The sequence below is a fragment of the Poecilia formosa genome, unplaced genomic scaffold (genome assembly GCF_000485575.1).
Source record: "Poecilia formosa unplaced genomic scaffold, Poecilia_formosa-5.1.2 Scaffold186, whole genome shotgun sequence".
Classification (NCBI taxonomy): Eukaryota; Metazoa; Chordata; class Actinopteri; order Cyprinodontiformes; family Poeciliidae; genus Poecilia; species Poecilia formosa.
This window is the reverse complement of record NW_006800125.1, coordinates 485,506-502,341: the sequence shown is the minus strand read 5'-3', so window position 1 is coordinate 502,341 and position 16,836 is coordinate 485,506. Positions and strand designations below refer to the sequence as shown.

The following is a 16,836-nucleotide window of genomic DNA, read 5'->3' as shown; positions in this document are numbered from 1 at the left end:
CCGCTTCTAAAGTATTCCTGCTCGTTGATCCTTATGCATTTCATCACACTGCAACCACAAACTTCAATTAATTTTAGCATAATATTACCGGAACATGTGGTTTATTACTGTGAAGAGGATTGTAGGGTGGCTTTTTTTTCTCTTGCCATTCTACCATGAAGGCCAGATTTGTTGATCTTATCACATGTTTGTCAAGTCAACATCCTGTCTATTGAAAAGAAGAAATCTGCACCTCCTCCAGAGTTACCATGGCAGTTATCATGGCAGCTTTCCAAGTAAGGCTACTCTTCTTTCCACTTCACAACTGTGTGCCATTTTGTGCTGGTTTATCTGATAAATCTCAGCATAATGAAAACAGGATACAATTTGTTTGAAAACCTTTATTATAAATAAAAGAGTATGTTACAACTATAAATCAGTAGTAATGCTCCTCCTCATTTTCATCATCAAAGTAGAAGCTGAAGGTAGACTCTTCAGAACTGTAATGTCCGTCGTGAATGTACTCCTCTCCCTCTTCCTCTTCCTGGAAAAAGCTCCAGTGAATGTGTGGTTCGTCCATAAAGGCACCGTCATGGAAATCCTGGAAGAAGTCTGAGAAACTAAAGTGGAAGCTGGTCTCATCCTCATCCTCATCCTCATCCTCAAATGAGGCTTGGTTTTCCAAGAAGGCCTCATGACCCACGCTGTCGTACAGACGCCTTTTCTTCTTATCTGACAGCACAGCATAGGCTAGAGGAGAACAAAACACGGAAAATAAACGTGTTTTTAACTTCTATGACACATTCAAATTTTTATTTTTAAGATTACGAAACATTAGACCGAGGCATAACTAAATTTGACCACTGCTTAGCTTACTTAGGCCAGCAGGGGGGGCTCAAGGGCAACAACTATGAAACAAAACATTTCGAGTTACATTTATTAAAAACTGAAGCTTTAGATTTGCGTCAAATGTTTAGCAATAGTATATTAAAAGGAATTCTAAATGAAAATGAATTTGGGGGATCTAAAAGAACTGAAAAAATATCTAATCATACAAGTGAAAGTATTCATAGCTTGATACTTAAGATAAAAGTCATAATTAGAGATGCACTGATCCAAATTTGGGGGAGTTTTGCGATCTTGAGTTTTTGTAAAGCTTTGAGCTGTCGATGCAGATTTTCAGACATGCCTGATTTCCAATTCACTTAATATAGTACGAGGAGAATATATTATCATTATATTCCCACCTTCTTGCCATGAATGGTCAGTAACTATTTGTATTATGAACCGAGGTGACCTCATCCTCTGCGTGTAAGAGCAGAATTGCTGTAAAGCAGGGTTTTGCTAATGTTTTAAATCAAAGACAAGATTTTCGAGTTCACATTTTAAACTAACCTTAAACATATATTTTGAATTTCAAACTGAAAGCTCGGTTTTTATGTTAACTACCGCATCTAGAAAATCTAGACTGTTCCTTTAGCTCTGAGGTTTTCAAAAGGCTGCCAACAGTTCATGATAAACAGAGGCTGAAACCATAAAAGGACAAAAGAGAGTGACTTTGCTGTGCTACATTTAGACTTTCTGATATGAGCTCAATCTCTCTTATTCCTTAGCAGTAACAACATGTGGTTGAAAGCACATTTCACCTCATGGCAGCTTTTATATTTCACTCATGTTGAAAAGGCTAAAATGTACATTACTTCACACAGCAACAACATCCATCCTGAATAGTTTTTTTTTTTTTTTGGCAATGTGACCAATAGCATGTCTGGTGCTTCAAATGTCATTTCACCTGTTCACCACTGTAATTCCAAACATGCATCAGTTCATACCCTAGTGCTTTTCTATATTCTATTTTTAGACAACTTTAAGGAAGTGTGATTTTTTTTTACTCCAATAGGACTAATAAGCAACAACTGACTTAGACTTAATTTGGTTAAATCAGGAGTCATAAAAACAGGTATACAGTTACTTTCAATACCTGAATTTGTAGAAGATCCATGACCGTTTAATTACCATAGTTCATAAAAATACTTCACTGCAAGCAGAAATAAACTGATGTAATGGTTCCAGTATAGGTGTGAAATTGTTTTCTTACAGCATAAAGTGGATTTAGGCCTAAATGGAGTCATGTAGGTTTGAAATAGCTCTACAGGTCAAGGGGGGAATGGATCCAAAACTTGTGTTCATTGAACTAAAATAGGTCAGCAGCAATTTCTTATGACTTGTTGCTGATATAATCATATCTGCCGTTTGTTTCAGTTGGAGTCACATATCATGGACAATGTAACTGTAAGTGAATTGTTAGATAAAAAGACAAAATGTCTTTTGTTCCCAAACTGTCCTCTAGATAAGACTGGCAGAGGCAGACTGAATGAGCAAGTCAGAAATGACGTTGCCACAATTCAAAAAAAAAATTATATGAAGTAGAAGTTGTGCCCCAAATTAAATTCTCACACACAATCGTTCTGCTCTGATACTTTTGCTGTAAAGGAGAAAACCATTACATATAATGACATCTAGATGCCAGTTTGTTGCAGCATCGTTTACCTTCTGCAATCTCCCTGAAAGTGGTTTCAGCTTGGGCGCTCTTGTTCTTATCAGGGTGGTACCTCACTGCCAGGCTGCGAAAAGACTTTTTTATCTGGGTGTCAGAGGCTGTCCGCTCAACATTCAGGGTGTCATAGAAACTTCTCACCGTCTCCGAGGCTGAGGCTTGCTGGTCTTCAGTCAGGCACAGGAGCAACAAGACCAAACAGGCTCGTATCCTGTGGAAAACACCTCGTCCTGCCATGTTGAACGCCTGATGGAGAAGCATGGAGAAGCTCGAAACAAAGTTTATCTAGGAGATTAGAGCGGGGGCTGTCCGGCTTTTTGACAGCTTAATTTCCATATGCATACAACGCTATCTAGGTTACGTATGAACAGCAGAAGCGGAGGATAACGGACGTTTTGACTCACCAGAAATGGCGTTTAAGAAGAGCTAAATCCAAGTAAAGTAGCGTACAGCAGCTTCTAAACTCTATGAAAACATCTTGATATCAAACTAGTGCTATTTCCTTGTTAAAAGCGAGCACACCACAGCACAATTGCCTGACAGTTCACTAACCTACCGCTAGTGGCCAGTGAAAAACAACAAAAGTCTTCTTCGATGGTAGTTAAAGATGCATCAAGAGAGGAGGTAAACAGCACTCTTTGGTCAGGTTCTGAGGTATTTCTAAATACCTCTTGTTAATAGCACGCCTCTTGTTAATAGCGATATTATCGTTAAACTGGTCGCAGAGCTCTTGAACACCCTTTCTGACTGTAAACCACTCGGCTGCTATTTCCGTCTGGTAAGGAACTGTTAGCATTTAGCCAGTTAGCAAAGTTTGCTAGCGGTTAGCTCTGCAGCGAGGTCGCCCAAATCTTTTAAACCGTTTTAGTCCAGGATTTGATGGAATATATTGATGATTATTTATAGATAAAGACTACAGCAATTAAATCCACTTGCCATTTCCTGTTGTTTTACAGTATATTAACTTTTGACCATCATTAGCAAGTAACAACAGTGGTACGAACCATTTTCTGTGGTTTGTCACGTGTATTTAATCTAAAGTCTTATTTATTTGTATCGGTCTCTCGTCAGGTCATGCCTTGCAAATTAATAAACATAGCTTAAGCAACGGGCGCAATTTATATAGTTTTTAAATAAAACTGAAGCTGTTTAAATGTATGGGCTAGCATAAGGACACTTTCCCCAAGGTTTCTAGAAGTTTTGAGAAATGCCTTATATCTTTTAGATTCTGGCTAATTGTTTAAGATTGGTTTTCTTAAAACCATGCTTAATTTACCTGAAGTCATAATGTGTATTACTAAATACACAGTTGCATAATGTTAAATTAAGTTTACTCCAAAAATCATATGATTTGATTCTTGAGCAGATTATTAATCTGTTTTAATTCCAGGTTCAATAAAAATTTAAACAAACGTTACGTTAAATATTAACTACAATGTTTGCATTTTACAATATGCACTTTTTTTTAAAAGACAGGATACTTCTCTTTCACTATTCTAATAGTGAATATACACTATTTTTTATCATCCACCTTCACATACATTAACTTAAGCCATCCCCCTTTCTTAATCCAATTGAGGTGGTGACAACTATTCAAATTGCAATAAAAATTAATTGACATAATTGATGATATACATGATCTTTATATCACTTGAATGTTATTTTAAATCACTTTTGGATGAAATATGTTTTTACACAGCTACTTCTTTGATACTTTGCTTGGTAAACCTATTGTAACCACTTCTTTTCTGTACACTGGACAAACTGAAAATCAAAAACATTCATTTAAACATCATGTTTGGGCCTGTAAAATTTTCTTTGGCATCTGTAACGTCAACATTTGTTGTGTCTGACTTCCAACTCTGTTTATTTAAATTATTTCTATAATCTTGTCTTGCAGATTAATGAGTACTGGATTGCATTACTCCAAAGGAGGAAAACGGAAGGAAGTCCATAATCTGTTGAACTGTGTTTGTGCACATTTGGCAGGTGACTTCAGTCAATCCCCTCCCACACACATGAGTCCAATTTTCTCTTGGCGCAGGGCCAAGCGCCATGCCTGACCGGGACAGTTCCTACCTGTCAGGTGGTGGTGGGAGTGGCGGTACTCTGGTTGAGGAAGGAGGACCTGGGTCTGGTTTGGTGGGGGGCTCGGCGGACTGCAGAGGCGGTTCTGGGGGAGGTGTCGGTGGGAACATCTCTGGCTCAGGGGGCATGGGTGGAGGGGCAGCACCCGGAAACAGCAATGGTTTTGGGAATGGTGGAGGAGGGGGGCCAGGTGCGGGACTGGCTCTAGACGGTGTTTGCAGGGACTTCATCCGCAACGTCTGCAAGCGAGGGAAGCGCTGCCGCTTCAAACACCCAGACTTTAATGAAGTCCCAGACCTGGGCGTGCAAAAGAATGAGTTCATCTTCTGTCACGACTACCAGAACAAGGACTGCATGCGCTCCAACTGCCGCTTTGTGCACGGGTCCAAAGAGGATGAGGACTATTACAAAAAATCAGGAGAGCTGCCCCCCAGACTACGAGGGAAGGTCGCGGCGCGACTTGGCCTCTCCCTGATGGATCTGCCTCTCAGCCGAGGCGAGGTTCCGATCTGCAGAGACTTCCTTAAGGGGGAATGCCAGCGAGGAAACAAATGTAAATTCCGCCATGTCAAAAAAGACTACGAATATGAACCTTCAAGAGCTGGGGTGGGTGGGGTCGTGGGGCAGGGAGCCATCGGGATGGTGAACCCGGGCGGAGGGATGGGTGGAGGAGGAGGAGGCGTCTGTGGAGGAATCCAAGGGCTTGTTGGAGGTGGGGTTAACATGATGGGGACGGGCTGCCCCAGCCTGGGCAGCTGCAGAGATGCGGGTCTGTCTGGGGTAGGGGGCATGGGCGGAGGTGGAATGAGCGGTTGTCTGTCCATCGGTTCTTCGGGACAGCGGCGGTATGACAGAAGCTCCGTGTACGACCCGCTGCTCGAAAGCGGGCTGTTCGATGCCGGCTCTTTGGAGGCGTCTATGGATCACACTGCTCTGCAGCTGAAGAGGCGGCGGTTGGAGGGGCTTCGGCTGACCGATGGGAGCGGGGGAGGGCACTACGAGTTGGGGGTTCAAGCTGCGCTGCCACCTCGTCCTCTGGAGTACAGATTCCTGGAGGAAGAAAATTCCCTGCTGAGGAAGAGAGTGGAAGAGTTGAAAAAACAGGTTAGATGAACTGATTTATATCACTTGAATGTTGTATAGCTTGAACTACAGGTTGGCACAGATCAGTGTTTTTTTGTTGCATTTAATTTGGGATTGTTCAATTTAGATTATTATTTTTTTTTTTGCTATTTAGAATTTAAATCATTTGGAAATGCCCAGATGCCTAAAACAATGCCCTTTTATTGAATATTCATGCAATTTTGATATTGCACAACTTGTGCAGAGTAATTTCAACTAGGCGAATGTTTTTTAGTATGTCATGGAAACAAAACCTAGAAAATAAATCTGGAATGTTTTAAAATGAGAACATCATGAGCAAATCTGTAAAAGGTGACATGAACGTTTCTCCTGAAGTGATTGGTAACGTGAAAAGAAATATATTGATTATAGAGATTTTAGAGCAGACCATTCAGAGTTACATAGGAATATATTTGCTGTTGAGGAGAACTGTCAGAAAAAGACAAAACATTTGCAAACCTCAGGGATAAATTCCTTAAAAAGTCTAAAGAAGGAACTTATTTGATCTCATGGTTGTACTGCTTTGATCACAGTATTTTCTAAGTCATGTTTTGTGTGTTCCTCAGGTCTCCAATCTCATTGCCACCAATGAGGTCCTCCTGGAGCAGAACGCCCAGTTTCGGAGCCAAGCCAAGGTGATGACTCTGTCCTCCACACCTGCTCCCACCGAGCAGAATCTGGCGCCCCCTGTGGGCGCAGTGAGCTCCTACAATCACAGCATCGCTCAGACCCACACCACCCTCAGCAGTGCCGGGATGCAGCCTCGGCCCGTCACTCAGCAAGACCTGGTGGCTCCCACCGGCGCCCCTGCTGCTCCGCCCACTAATGCGGCCCCACCCACCGCTCCCCCGCCGCACCTCAACCCGGAGATCACGCCGCTCTCGGCTGCCCTCGCGCAGACCATCGCTCAGGGAATGGCGCCGCCCGTTTCCATGGCCCAGGTGGCGGTATCCGTGGCACCGGTGGCCGTGTCCATGACCCAGCCTATACCTGGCATCACTATGAGCCACGCCACCACCCCCATGGTATCGTACCCCATCGCAAGTCAAAGCATGAGGATCACAACCCTGCCTCACTGAATACATGTTGAACCCTTCAGTCAGACTCTAGCGGCATAAAGGGGAATTTTTTTTTTTTTTTACATGAATGATCTTTTTTGTGTGTTTGTGTTTGGGACTAAAGTTATGAAAAAAAAAACCCCAGGGAAATCTGAGATGTGGACACATTTATTTCCCAACAGGAAGACGAAATGAAGAGTTATTTCTGTGTTGCATGGCAACATTATAAGTATAATTTTTCTGCAGACTGAGAGTTCTGTGAGCTGTCACAAAGTGGGATTTTCTCCCAGAGATGTCAACAACCTCAAAGTGTGAACTTTCACTCAGTCTAGGAAGATTCCTGTTCCTCCATGTTTCCACACAGAGGAAAACACTCTGTGTTTATATTTTTGTGGCTTGAACTGTTGTAAATTAATTTTGGTACTTTATAAAAAATCTTTAACAGCCACTTAATGATGAGTGCTGTTTTATTTCTCTATGATGATCATTTTTAATGCTTATAGAAACTTTAATTTCTTTAATTGGTAAGTGCAGACAGCCAGGTCAGCTGTAGGCAGACGTGGTTTCAAATGGCAAATGCTTCCAACATCCTGTTGCCTCAGTTGTTTGGGTGGAGTCATGCTGTGTAAACTTAAACATAATCTTTTTCTTCAGGAGCTTGAGATCCGTCTCTCCTTCAAGCAGCTGTTACATTTATCCGTGTCCTCCGAGTGTCTTCATAACTACGGGAAATTGTGAGATCCATCAGATTCTGCAGTCTTTGTAGGGTTTCACTTTGCTTTTGCGGATGAAATTGTATTTATAAATCTGCTTTAATCATTGCTCTAAAAGGGGATAAGCAGCTTTTCAGGATACCAAAAAAGCTCGAGTTCAAAGTGAACAAGTTTTTAAAAGCAGTAATGCACACTGAAAACACATTTAAATGTTACATCCACAGAGTTAAAAACAAATCTTAATAGTTGAGCTGGGAAATTTGTCATGCACACTTTGGATGGGGGCAGAAAGATTAGCAAGTAACAGCTGTTTTTTCTAACCACGGTTGCTTGTAAACACACTAAACTTGGCTCTTCCTTCCTGAATCGTCTCGTGTTTAGTGCCTGCTCACCAGATGTGACTGCCAAAGAGCAAATGAGTAAGTATGAGTTGTCATCTCCCTGTTTGGTTTTCTTAGATTGGGTAAACTACTCAACTGAAAAGGCATGTTTTTTTTTTGTTTTTTTTATGTTGATGGTATAGGGTGTATATTCGCTCAGCCAGCTTTACCGTTACCTGCAACAAGTTGTGCTTCTGCATAACTTAATCTTAGTGTAAATAAATCTGTGCATTTGTTAAAATGACATCTAAATTAATTAATTGGTCTTTATGAAAGAGTGGCCAAAAGAAAACTATTGCCGAGAGGAAGCCAAATTAAGTCTCTTCAGCTTGCCGCAATTGTAGTGGCCACAGAAAACACAGAAGAAAGTCAGACGAGACAAAACTTGAAACTTTTTTCCTAGATGCAAAATATAGTGTGTGGTGGAAACCTAAAACAGTAAACCACCCTGTTATGGCAGTGGCAGCATCATACTGTGCGGTTTGTTTTACTGTAATAGGAACAGAAAAGCTGATCAGAGTTGATGAGAAGATGGATGAAGTGTAATTCGTGGTTATCTGGAAAGTAATCCTCCTAGAGACTGCAAAAGACCTGAGAATGAGGTGTTGGTTTGCCTTCCGGAAGCAAATGATACTGAATACACAGCATATGACGACATATCATGTCTTACAATTACATATTCAGCGGTTTGACGGCACTCACAATGACCTAACTTAAATTTAACTGAGATTCTGTGGGAAGTCCTGAGCTATTTACATGAAAAGAGACTAACTGTACTTGTAGCAAAACATAGTTTTAAAGTACTGCTAAATGGGGGCTGAATACATGAAAAGTAAAATATTTAACTTTTTAATCTTTTAAAAATTTAACTTTCATCATTATTCACAATTTTTGTTGGTCTGACACAAAAAAGCCCAATGAAATTCATGTTTCTTATAAGCCATGCCAAAACATTAATGGGCTATGAATACTTTTGCTAGGCTCTTGAGCTGAACCGGGGGGGGGCCCAGGCTCCCAAAGGCCCCTGTACTTTGTGCCCCTTAAGTGGGCAGCGTGACGCAGCATCGAAAAAGTCAATGATGCATTTTTTTTTTTTTTTTTTTGTTGCCGTGGGCGTGTTTTCATCCAGCTAACGGGACGTGGGTGGGGCACGGAACTTGGTGTTTTCTCTGGTCTGGTGTTCATCCAGAATAACTGCGTTATACAACCGATAACAAGCATGTCTTAATGCGAATGTTCTGGTGTACTGATAATAATATCCGCAGTGGTTTAGCTAGCTGCGGAATCTGAAGTTCACGTGCAGCCGTCAGTTTGTTCCAACGGTCTCTGACGGCAGAGATGAAACTTTAGCCGTTAGGCTCGTTCCCACACCGTCCTAACCGAGTACTCCTCATTCAGCTCGTTAACAGGAATAAACCAGAAAAAAAAAAAAAAATGCAGGACGACAAGCCGGAGTCGACCGAAGCCAAGGGCGCCGAGGGTCCGGGCGCAAGCGGCGCCGGGGACAAAACGTTAAGTAACGTGAGAGAAGCAGAAACCACCAAACCCAAAGGGATCAGCGCCGTGGCTGTGCTGTGGACCTTCGGGAAATGTCTGACTGCCTTGCTCCCCGTCTACCTGGCCGGGTACTATCGAGTCAGCACCAGCCTGCTGGTGTGCGGCATGATGGTGTACACGGGATGGAAACATGCTCGAGAGGCGAAGGAAGAGCGTCTGAGGTCGGCTATACAGTTTTTGGACGACGAGGAGGAGTACACATCCATGAAATCGTCCAAAATCAGGAGAGACCTCCCTGCGTGGGTAAGAAACAACATCAAAACCTCTCAAGATAGCAAAAGCTGTCAACAGTAATAAATCCCCCCCACCCCTCGGTTCACGTTGACCTGGAGTAACCTCTGTTTGAAGGCATAAGACCTAGAACGAGACTCTAAAATCATATCATTGAGGATATAATTGTCACAGGATGATTTCCTGGATAAAATAACCAAATCAGAGCCTTTTGTATACCCTATCACACCATAAATCACTTATTTTTTTTATAACATGTTCCATCAATTATCTTTTTTTTTTTAAAAATAAATAAATGCATGGAAACAATGTGCAAAATAATGGTTTCCACATTTTTAATCAAATTCCTTCTGCAGAGGTTTTTGTTTGCTTTGCAGAACATCTGTATGTTAGGGCAACAACACAAGGCATGGAAATACAGACCAGATTTCATTATCTTTGATTTCATTATCACAGATCTTTATGGAAAATATGAAGCACTTCAACTGAAAACCTTTGCAACTCATATGTGACTTGGGCAATTCTGAAGAAATGTTAAAATCGCTCTAAATTCACCCATTGTGTTTTCTAATGTTTACTGATCAGAATGATTCTTGTGCCTCTAACCAAACAGATGGCAGTATTATCAGTCTATTCTTTAATGCATTTTTTTAAAATCTTTTGTAAAATCCTACAGTGGAACTTCATATGTAATTACCTCGCTGAGCTGTTCTTGTCAGTGTACATTTTTAGGGGTAAAAACAAACAGCACTCGATGGCATCTTTAAACGCTTTAATCGTTCCGCGGCTGCATTTAAACTCGTCTTGGAGATTTCTGCTGCAGGCGATGCAGATTCATACCTGCTCCTTCTGAGTGCTCGGGGGCAGAGCTATAATGCAGAACCCACATGCGCTCGATTTCGACTCAAAGCATGGTGCTACACCCAGATGAGGTTGCTGCGGGTTCCTTTCGTGATTTCCGTGATTGTTTGCACGACCAGGGACCATGCCACTAAAGTATTAAATAAGTCCTTCTCCAGATTGATTTCTACTCAACTAACATCATAAATTCAGATACATCTGAAAACAAAAAACACAATGAAATATTAATAGCAAAAACATTACAAACACTTAAAAATGGCCAAACAGTCCTCCTGTCTCTTAGTATAGAGATAATGCACATCTTTGGGTGTAAGATTTGTGCTGGGTGCTGTTTTGGCAACATTCTCCGTGTTGTTTTGAAACAGTTTGCTTTTAGGCGCGTCTGCGGGCACCTGGTGAGATTTCCTGACATTCTCTCTGACTGAATCGTTTCCCCATCCTGGCATGTGTGTGTGTTTTTTTTTAATGTGCTCTAGGAAATTAAAGTAGGTTTCTGCATTGTTTTTGTTTTCAGGTCAACTTTCCAGATGTGGAGAAGGTTGAATGGCTCAATAAGGTGAGACGATGTTTTTCTTGATATTTTTAAGGTCCTTTTTTTCCAAGTTCAACAAGCACGTTTGTCTATCCAGTAGACCAGCTGCCCTGCTGATTGAAAGATGACAGCATGTGGTAGGATATTAGATGGTGTTAGCTGACAGACAGTGGCAGAGCTCCCTCTGCTGCCGCCATGTCCCTGTGAAGGCCACACCCCTGGTATAGGTACTGTACTGCAGAGAGCAGGCCCTGCTCCAGGCAGCCCTCTCAACATTTCCATTTCATTGCAGCCAACCAGGCTGACAGGAAGAGGGAGGAGTTTTTCATTCCCTTGAAACTAAAAAAAGAAAAGCTGCAGCCCCTTTGTGCTTTCGGCCCAGAGAAACTAAGGCCACTTGTATGCACATTGGAAAAAATAACATTTTTTCCAGCTAAATGAACCACGGGATCTGAGTGTCTCACAACAGACAAAGCTCTGGTTTGAGACTGCTTATTTGAGGACCAGTCAGCAGATTCTCTTTGTCCTCCACAGGAGCCGGCTGCTGATGACTCACTCCCTACTTATGCCAGACTATAACTATCTGCATTTTTTTTCCTGAGCCACGGGGGCACAAAGCCAAACACTGTCTCTGCCTTTTTGATTCTTTCCTTGGAGGAACTGAACAAAACTAACAAAACTTTTAACAACTTTGTAAATATGCCACCTGCAGGGCATTTACTGTTAATATTAAAATCAATTCTTACACACGTGTAGGAACTGCATGTCATAAGTGGGTTAGCAGTTGGGAAGGCTCTGCGCTTGTCAGCTGCCACCCGTCATTCTTCTATTATTGCTTGTGGCCACTGAAGCATTTGACAAATAGTTTTTGTTATTGGATAGCCAAACCCCAAAAGCTCGCTTATCGTAACGGAGGCAGCAGTCTGAGGATATGTATGACTGATTTTCACATGTAAATCACATGTCTGCCATGTGCTCATTTTCCTGTCCAGGTACTGCAGCAGGTGTGGCCGTTTGTGGGCCAATACCTCGAGAAGCTGCTGATGGAAACGATCGCTCCGTCCATCCGAGCTTCAAGCGCTCACCTCCAGACGCTCAGCTTCACCAAAGTGGACATGGGGGACAAGGTGATGGGATCGAGAGTATAGAGCGTCCTGCAAAAGTATCCATAGCACTTCGAAGGGTTTGATATTATCAGCCGTCAAGAAGCCCATGGTTGGATGATTTGTTGACAGTTCAACTATGAGTTGTTGGGGAAATAAAAACTCAAATGGGGTTCTGTTTTACAAAACCATGTAGAGGACAGAGCAAGCACTGAAGAAAGTGATCTGTTCAGATGAGACAAGCAACTATCACTTCACAAAACTCTGACTACACTAATCATTCAGAGTTTTGAGACACATGGTAATTGGCAGCATCATGCTGTGGGGGTGCTGTTCTTTATCAAAGACAGGAAAAGTAGATGGGAAAATGAATTGAGCTAGAGTGGACTATGACCCTAAAGAAGCACACATTTATGTAATCCATTGGTGCCAAAGCTTGAAAATCGCTGTTCACAGATGCTCTCCTTCTTACGTGACTGAGCTTGAGCTACTGTGGCTACGACTCCAGTCTTTACATAATCAACTCTGGAATAGACAAACAACTGTAATTAAAGCAGAAGGTTTTTGTACAATACAAGGCATCGGCTGAATGAAGATGCAAGCAACAATTTTCATATTTTGACTTGTGAAACACCATGTGTCAGTGATCTGCATTAAGTCCCAGTACAAAAAAAAAAAAAATGCCTTTGTGGTGCGATATGACAAAATGTGAAAAAGTTGAAGGCGTATAAATGATTTTGCAAGTCACCGTAAAAATTCTATGACACGACTTCACTCACTAATGACACATTTTATTACAAAACACATCTGTGCTCCCTGTTTGCTCCAGGCCATGAAGGTGGTGGGCATCAAGGCACACACAGAGAATGACAAAGGACAAGTCCTGCTGGACCTCTACATCAGGTAACTGCTTCTCCTTTCTTCTTGTGGCTGGCAGCTCGTTGTAGCTAACGCCAGTGGTTCCCTTTTTCTCAGCTACGTTGGAAATGTGGAGATCAATGTCGAAGTGAAAAGATACTTCTGCAAGGCGGGAGTCAAAGGAATACAGGTTTGTCGTTTTGTCCAGCCCTGAAATAAATTCTTGCCTGTTAAACAATGTGGAATAGAAGGTTTCTAATTAAACCTTTGTGTTTATCTGCTACTAGCTACATGGGATGATGCGAGTGATTCTGGAGCCTCTGATTGGAGATGTGCCCATAGTTGGTGCCGTCACCATGTTTTTCATCCGTCGGCCTGTAGGTCTATTTAAAGTCACCTTCTATTTGTCCTTTTCATGCTGCTCAATAACCTCGCTTTGACGAGACTATCATGTGTCCCTGTGTAGCCTCAAAGCTTTATCTTGCTATTGATTCTCTGTCAGTTCTGATTGACTTAATCTTTGCTCAGCATTCTCATTTCTTCCCAGAAACTGGACATCAATTGGACTGGATTGACCAATTTATTGGACATTCCTGGACTGAAGTAAGTCATGCTGAGAAAGACTTTTTTGGATTTTACTCAGCAATAGGGAGTTGTTTTTTTTTTTTTAAGAAACATTTCAACATTTGAAACATTTCTTCCTTTTCTTCTGCTAATGAAATACCAAACTGTAATCTGTTACAGTGTTATGTCAGACAGCATGATTATGGACGCCATTGCTTCGTTCTTGGTGCTGCCCAATCGTCTCGTTGTCCCACTCGTCCCTGGTTTGCACGTGGCTCAGCTACGCTGTCCGCTACCCAGGGTAACGCCTCGCATCCTGCATGTTTCACATCAGTTCACATCCCAGGATAAAAATATAATTTTGCTCTTGTTTTCATTCTCAGGGTGTGGTGCGCATCCACCTGCTGGAGGCACAGAACCTTGTTGCCAAAGATAACTACGTGAAAGGGGTCATGGCAGGCTTATCTGACCCATATGCCATATTAAGGGTGGGCCCTCAGACCTTTACCTCAAAACACATCGATAACACAGATTGCCCCAAATGGGGAGAGATGTATGAGGTGAGAAAAAGGACACGCTTTTGAGACATGTAAGGTTTGTGCAGTACCCCTCCAGCGTACAACAGGGTCGTGTTTGGGATCATTCTGGAGGTTAATTCCTGCTTTATTCCAAATTCTGTTCAGATCATTATTCAATCCAACTTGTACAAAGTATTAAACTCTCTCTCTGGAGAGAGCGAGAGAGAGAGAGATCAGGATTTTATGGCTCGGCTCACTGAAGAGATCCAGCTCTTTCAGCTCTCTCAACAAATAACTATGAAACAGACCCGGAGCATGATGCTACCACCACCGTGCTTGACAACTAGTATGGTTTAGCTTTCAAAACCCTCCGCTTAGTCCTCCTGTCATTCTATCCAAAAATCTGACCATCAAATCTATCTAAAGCAGCATTTTGGTTGGTTCATGTGGGCCGCTTTAAATTTTAGTCAAGCGAAGCAGGCACTTCCTTTCTTCTTCTGCAACCTGAATTTCTTTCCCAGAGTTGTTCAAATCTTGTGGACTCCAAAGTCAATCATTTGATATCCATGCTTTAAAGGAATGTGTGGTAAACTTCTGACCACAACTATTTTCAGTACTTCCATCAGTTCATAGAACTTCATTTCACTTGGACTCGCTCTGTGTTGAAAATGTTCATTTTTCATTCATATGTCACACCGACAGCTCCCAAGCAAATCCCTCTGCCAGTCCTCATGCCGTTATGTGTGTGTTGTATGTAAGGTTATTGTCCATGAAGTGCCGGGTCAAGAGCTGGAGGTGGAAGTTTATGACAAAGACACAGACAAGGATGATTTCTTGGGAAGGTACACGCAGATAATTCATGTCTTTGTTTTGCTTCGTCAAATCTATCATGCTCACTTTTCATTCACCATTCATTTGTCACCAATTGCAAATAGTAGGGGGGAAAAAAAAGACCTAAATATTAGCTCGGCTGTTATTAGCGGTAATGAATTGTTAGCAGTATTATGTTACGCCTTATTTTTCTGCAGGACCAAATTAGATCTGGGTATTGTGAAGAAGTCCATAGCGGTTGATGATGTAAGTGATATGCTTTTATAACTTCCAACTAATTTGTCTATAAACAGCTTTCACATGATCAGAATGCAAACATATGAGTTCACTCCTGTTGCTAGTGGTTCACTTTGAAAGACACTCCATCTGGACGCGTTCACTTCAAGCTGGAGTGGTTGGCCTTGCAGCCTAACACTGAACAACTTGAGCAGGTTGGAGCCTTTCTTTTTAAATTAAAAAAAAAAAATGCAAAAATGAATCATCTGTTCCCAGGCTGTATTTTCCTTCTCCGAGTCTTAACAATTCAAAAAATGTTTGTGAAATTCACCCAGGTCCTAAAAAGGAATGAAAGCGTCACCAGCAAGAACTCCAACCCCCCCTCTTCAGCTATCTTGGTTGTGTATCTCGACAAAGCTGAGGCACTTCCCGTGAGTCAAATATCTCTGCCCTCTCTGCCCACATGCGTGCGTCGCTCAGAGCTGCTTCCTGTGTGGTTAAACTGGGGCAGAACTGGAGCTGCCATCTGTCTTACATTCCACATCTTGCATTGTGTTGGTCTCCGGCTGCCGTATCTCTCTGTTTAGCTGTGAAAGAATGAACCTAACATAGGTCAACACTGCTGCACACACTGTTTGAGTTCATGTTGATATGGGGTGGCAAAGGGAGAAGCTATGAGAGTCATACCTCATCAATGTGTGTGTGTGTGTGTGTGTGTAGAGGGGGGTGTTGCTGTTAAGCACACTTCCTTTTTTTACCATGGAGAATAACTCGTTTCTGTTACTATGGTAGCCTCAAAAAACACACAAAACCATAGACATGCCCACATTTTCAGATTTATGTGATCTGGATGCGTCTTAATAAAGTAGGATATCATTGAGGAAAAAAAATTCAACAATGTCATTAAAACACATAAATTAATAAGCAGGTTTTTTATTTTAATTTTGTTTGTCAATGAAAATGAAAACACAGAAATCTGTTTCTCAGCAAAAGATTGTATTAGATAAATAAAAAGGGGTTTTTAATGCAAAAAATCTGGGTCTGTTGAAAGATATACTCATATTCTGCACAAAATATGAACTCATACTTTTGGGTGTAGAGGAAGCCCAAGTTGCTGTATCCTTCAGTTCATCTTTATTATTGGGTATTGTGTCACTCATCCTCCTCTTGACAAGTGATAGTGACAATCTTATCAACTGGATAGATGTCAAGTCAACGCTCTACCCGCATGATTGATGAGGCTACAATATCACATTTCTGTTCTGTAAAATCTCAATGTAATATTCTAATTTATCACAAACTAAATTGGTGTTTTTATTAGGTGCTTTCTGTAAATATCAAAATGACCAGAAATCAGAATTCTATTAGTAATGTTTCCATATAAGAGAATCACTTTTTGATTTCAGTTTATGAAACATGTCATCTTGTTGAAGATATTTTAATTTAGTGGGATTTGTTTCGTTTTTGTCTCTTTGTTGCTACGCTCTTGCTCAAAATCTCTTTATGTATCTTACCGCGTTCCTATTTTGCTTAAACTTTAGATGAAGAAGGGAAATAAGGAGCCCAACCCCATGGTGCAGATATCTGTGCGGGAAACCACCAGAGACAGCAAGGTGACATTGTTTCAAGAACTAACTGAACTACTGTATATTTATATATATATATATA

At 41.5% G+C, this 16,836-nt stretch overlaps 3 protein-coding genes across 6 annotated transcripts in view; 2 read left to right on the top strand and 1 right to left on the bottom strand.

Annotated features, from left to right (window-relative positions):
- Window positions 1–365: 365 nt before the first annotated feature.
- Window positions 366–3,033, bottom strand: LOC103147628 (dnaJ homolog subfamily B member 9-like). 3 transcript variants are annotated; one of them, XM_007566068.2, is made up of 3 exons: window positions 2,941–3,033; window positions 2,530–2,782; window positions 366–729 (listed from the first exon to the last, which is right to left on the bottom strand). In XM_007566068.2, exons 2-3 carry the CDS (start codon window positions 2,771–2,773, stop codon window positions 416–418), a joined length of 558 nt encoding a protein of 185 aa, XP_007566130.1. In that variant the 5' UTR covers window positions 2,774–2,782; window positions 2,941–3,033; the 3' UTR covers window positions 366–415. The 3 variants fall into 3 exon arrangements, with proteins under 3 accessions (XP_007566130.1, XP_016534159.1, XP_016534158.1); XM_016678673.1 differs by lacking the exon at window positions 2,941–3,033 and having other exon boundaries at window positions 2,530–2,614; window positions 2,678–2,934; XM_016678672.1 differs by lacking the exon at window positions 2,941–3,033 and having other exon boundaries at window positions 2,530–2,934.
- Window positions 3,034–3,071: 38 nt separating this feature from the next.
- On the top strand, window positions 3,072–7,165 carry zc3h10 (zinc finger CCCH-type containing 10). Of its 2 annotated transcripts, none has more exons than XM_007566066.2 (3): window positions 3,072–3,160; window positions 4,437–5,728; window positions 6,313–7,165. In XM_007566066.2, exons 2-3 carry the CDS (start codon window positions 4,592–4,594, stop codon window positions 6,823–6,825), a joined length of 1,650 nt encoding a protein of 549 aa, XP_007566128.1. In that variant the 5' UTR covers window positions 3,072–3,160; window positions 4,437–4,591; the 3' UTR covers window positions 6,826–7,165. The 2 variants fall into 2 exon arrangements, with proteins under 2 accessions (XP_007566128.1, XP_007566127.1); XM_007566065.2 differs by having other exon boundaries at window positions 3,144–3,314.
- Window positions 7,166–9,010: 1,845 nt separating this feature from the next.
- The window catches only part of LOC103147625 (extended synaptotagmin-1-like), a 19,730-nt gene continuing 11,904 nt past the window's right edge, over window positions 9,011–16,836 (top strand). Inside the window, exons 1-14 of the mRNA XM_007566063.2 lie at window positions 9,011–9,697; window positions 11,061–11,102; window positions 12,071–12,205; window positions 13,011–13,084; window positions 13,157–13,229; window positions 13,327–13,416; window positions 13,587–13,642; window positions 13,784–13,904; window positions 13,987–14,163; window positions 14,881–14,963; window positions 15,150–15,198; window positions 15,294–15,383; window positions 15,504–15,599; window positions 16,710–16,781. Coding sequence (XP_007566125.1) covers window positions 9,332–9,697; window positions 11,061–11,102; window positions 12,071–12,205; window positions 13,011–13,084; window positions 13,157–13,229; window positions 13,327–13,416; window positions 13,587–13,642; window positions 13,784–13,904; window positions 13,987–14,163; window positions 14,881–14,963; window positions 15,150–15,198; window positions 15,294–15,383; window positions 15,504–15,599; window positions 16,710–16,781 — 1,524 coding nt within the window. The 5' untranslated portion in view covers window positions 9,011–9,331. The remainder of the gene's footprint in view (window positions 9,698–11,060; window positions 11,103–12,070; window positions 12,206–13,010; window positions 13,085–13,156; window positions 13,230–13,326; window positions 13,417–13,586; window positions 13,643–13,783; window positions 13,905–13,986; window positions 14,164–14,880; window positions 14,964–15,149; window positions 15,199–15,293; window positions 15,384–15,503; window positions 15,600–16,709; window positions 16,782–16,836) is intronic.

Excerpts from the sequence above, each read along its gene's own strand:
- zc3h10 (XM_007566066.2), top strand. The coding sequence starts at position 4,592 with ATGCCTGACCGGGACAGTTCCTACCTGTCAGGTGGTGGTGGGAGTGGC. Across the intron at positions 5,729-6,312 it reads TGGAAGAGTTGAAAAAACAG|GTCTCCAATCTCATTGCCAC; the intron begins GTTAGATGAACT and ends TGTGTTCCTCAG.
- LOC103147628 (XM_016678672.1), bottom strand. The coding sequence starts at position 2,797 with ATGCTTCTCCATCAGGCGTTCAACATGGCAGGACGAGGTGTTTTCCAC. Across the intron at positions 730-2,529 it reads TTTCAGGGAGATTGCAGAAG|CCTATGCTGTGCTGTCAGAT; the intron begins GTAAACGATGCT and ends GTTCTCCTCTAG.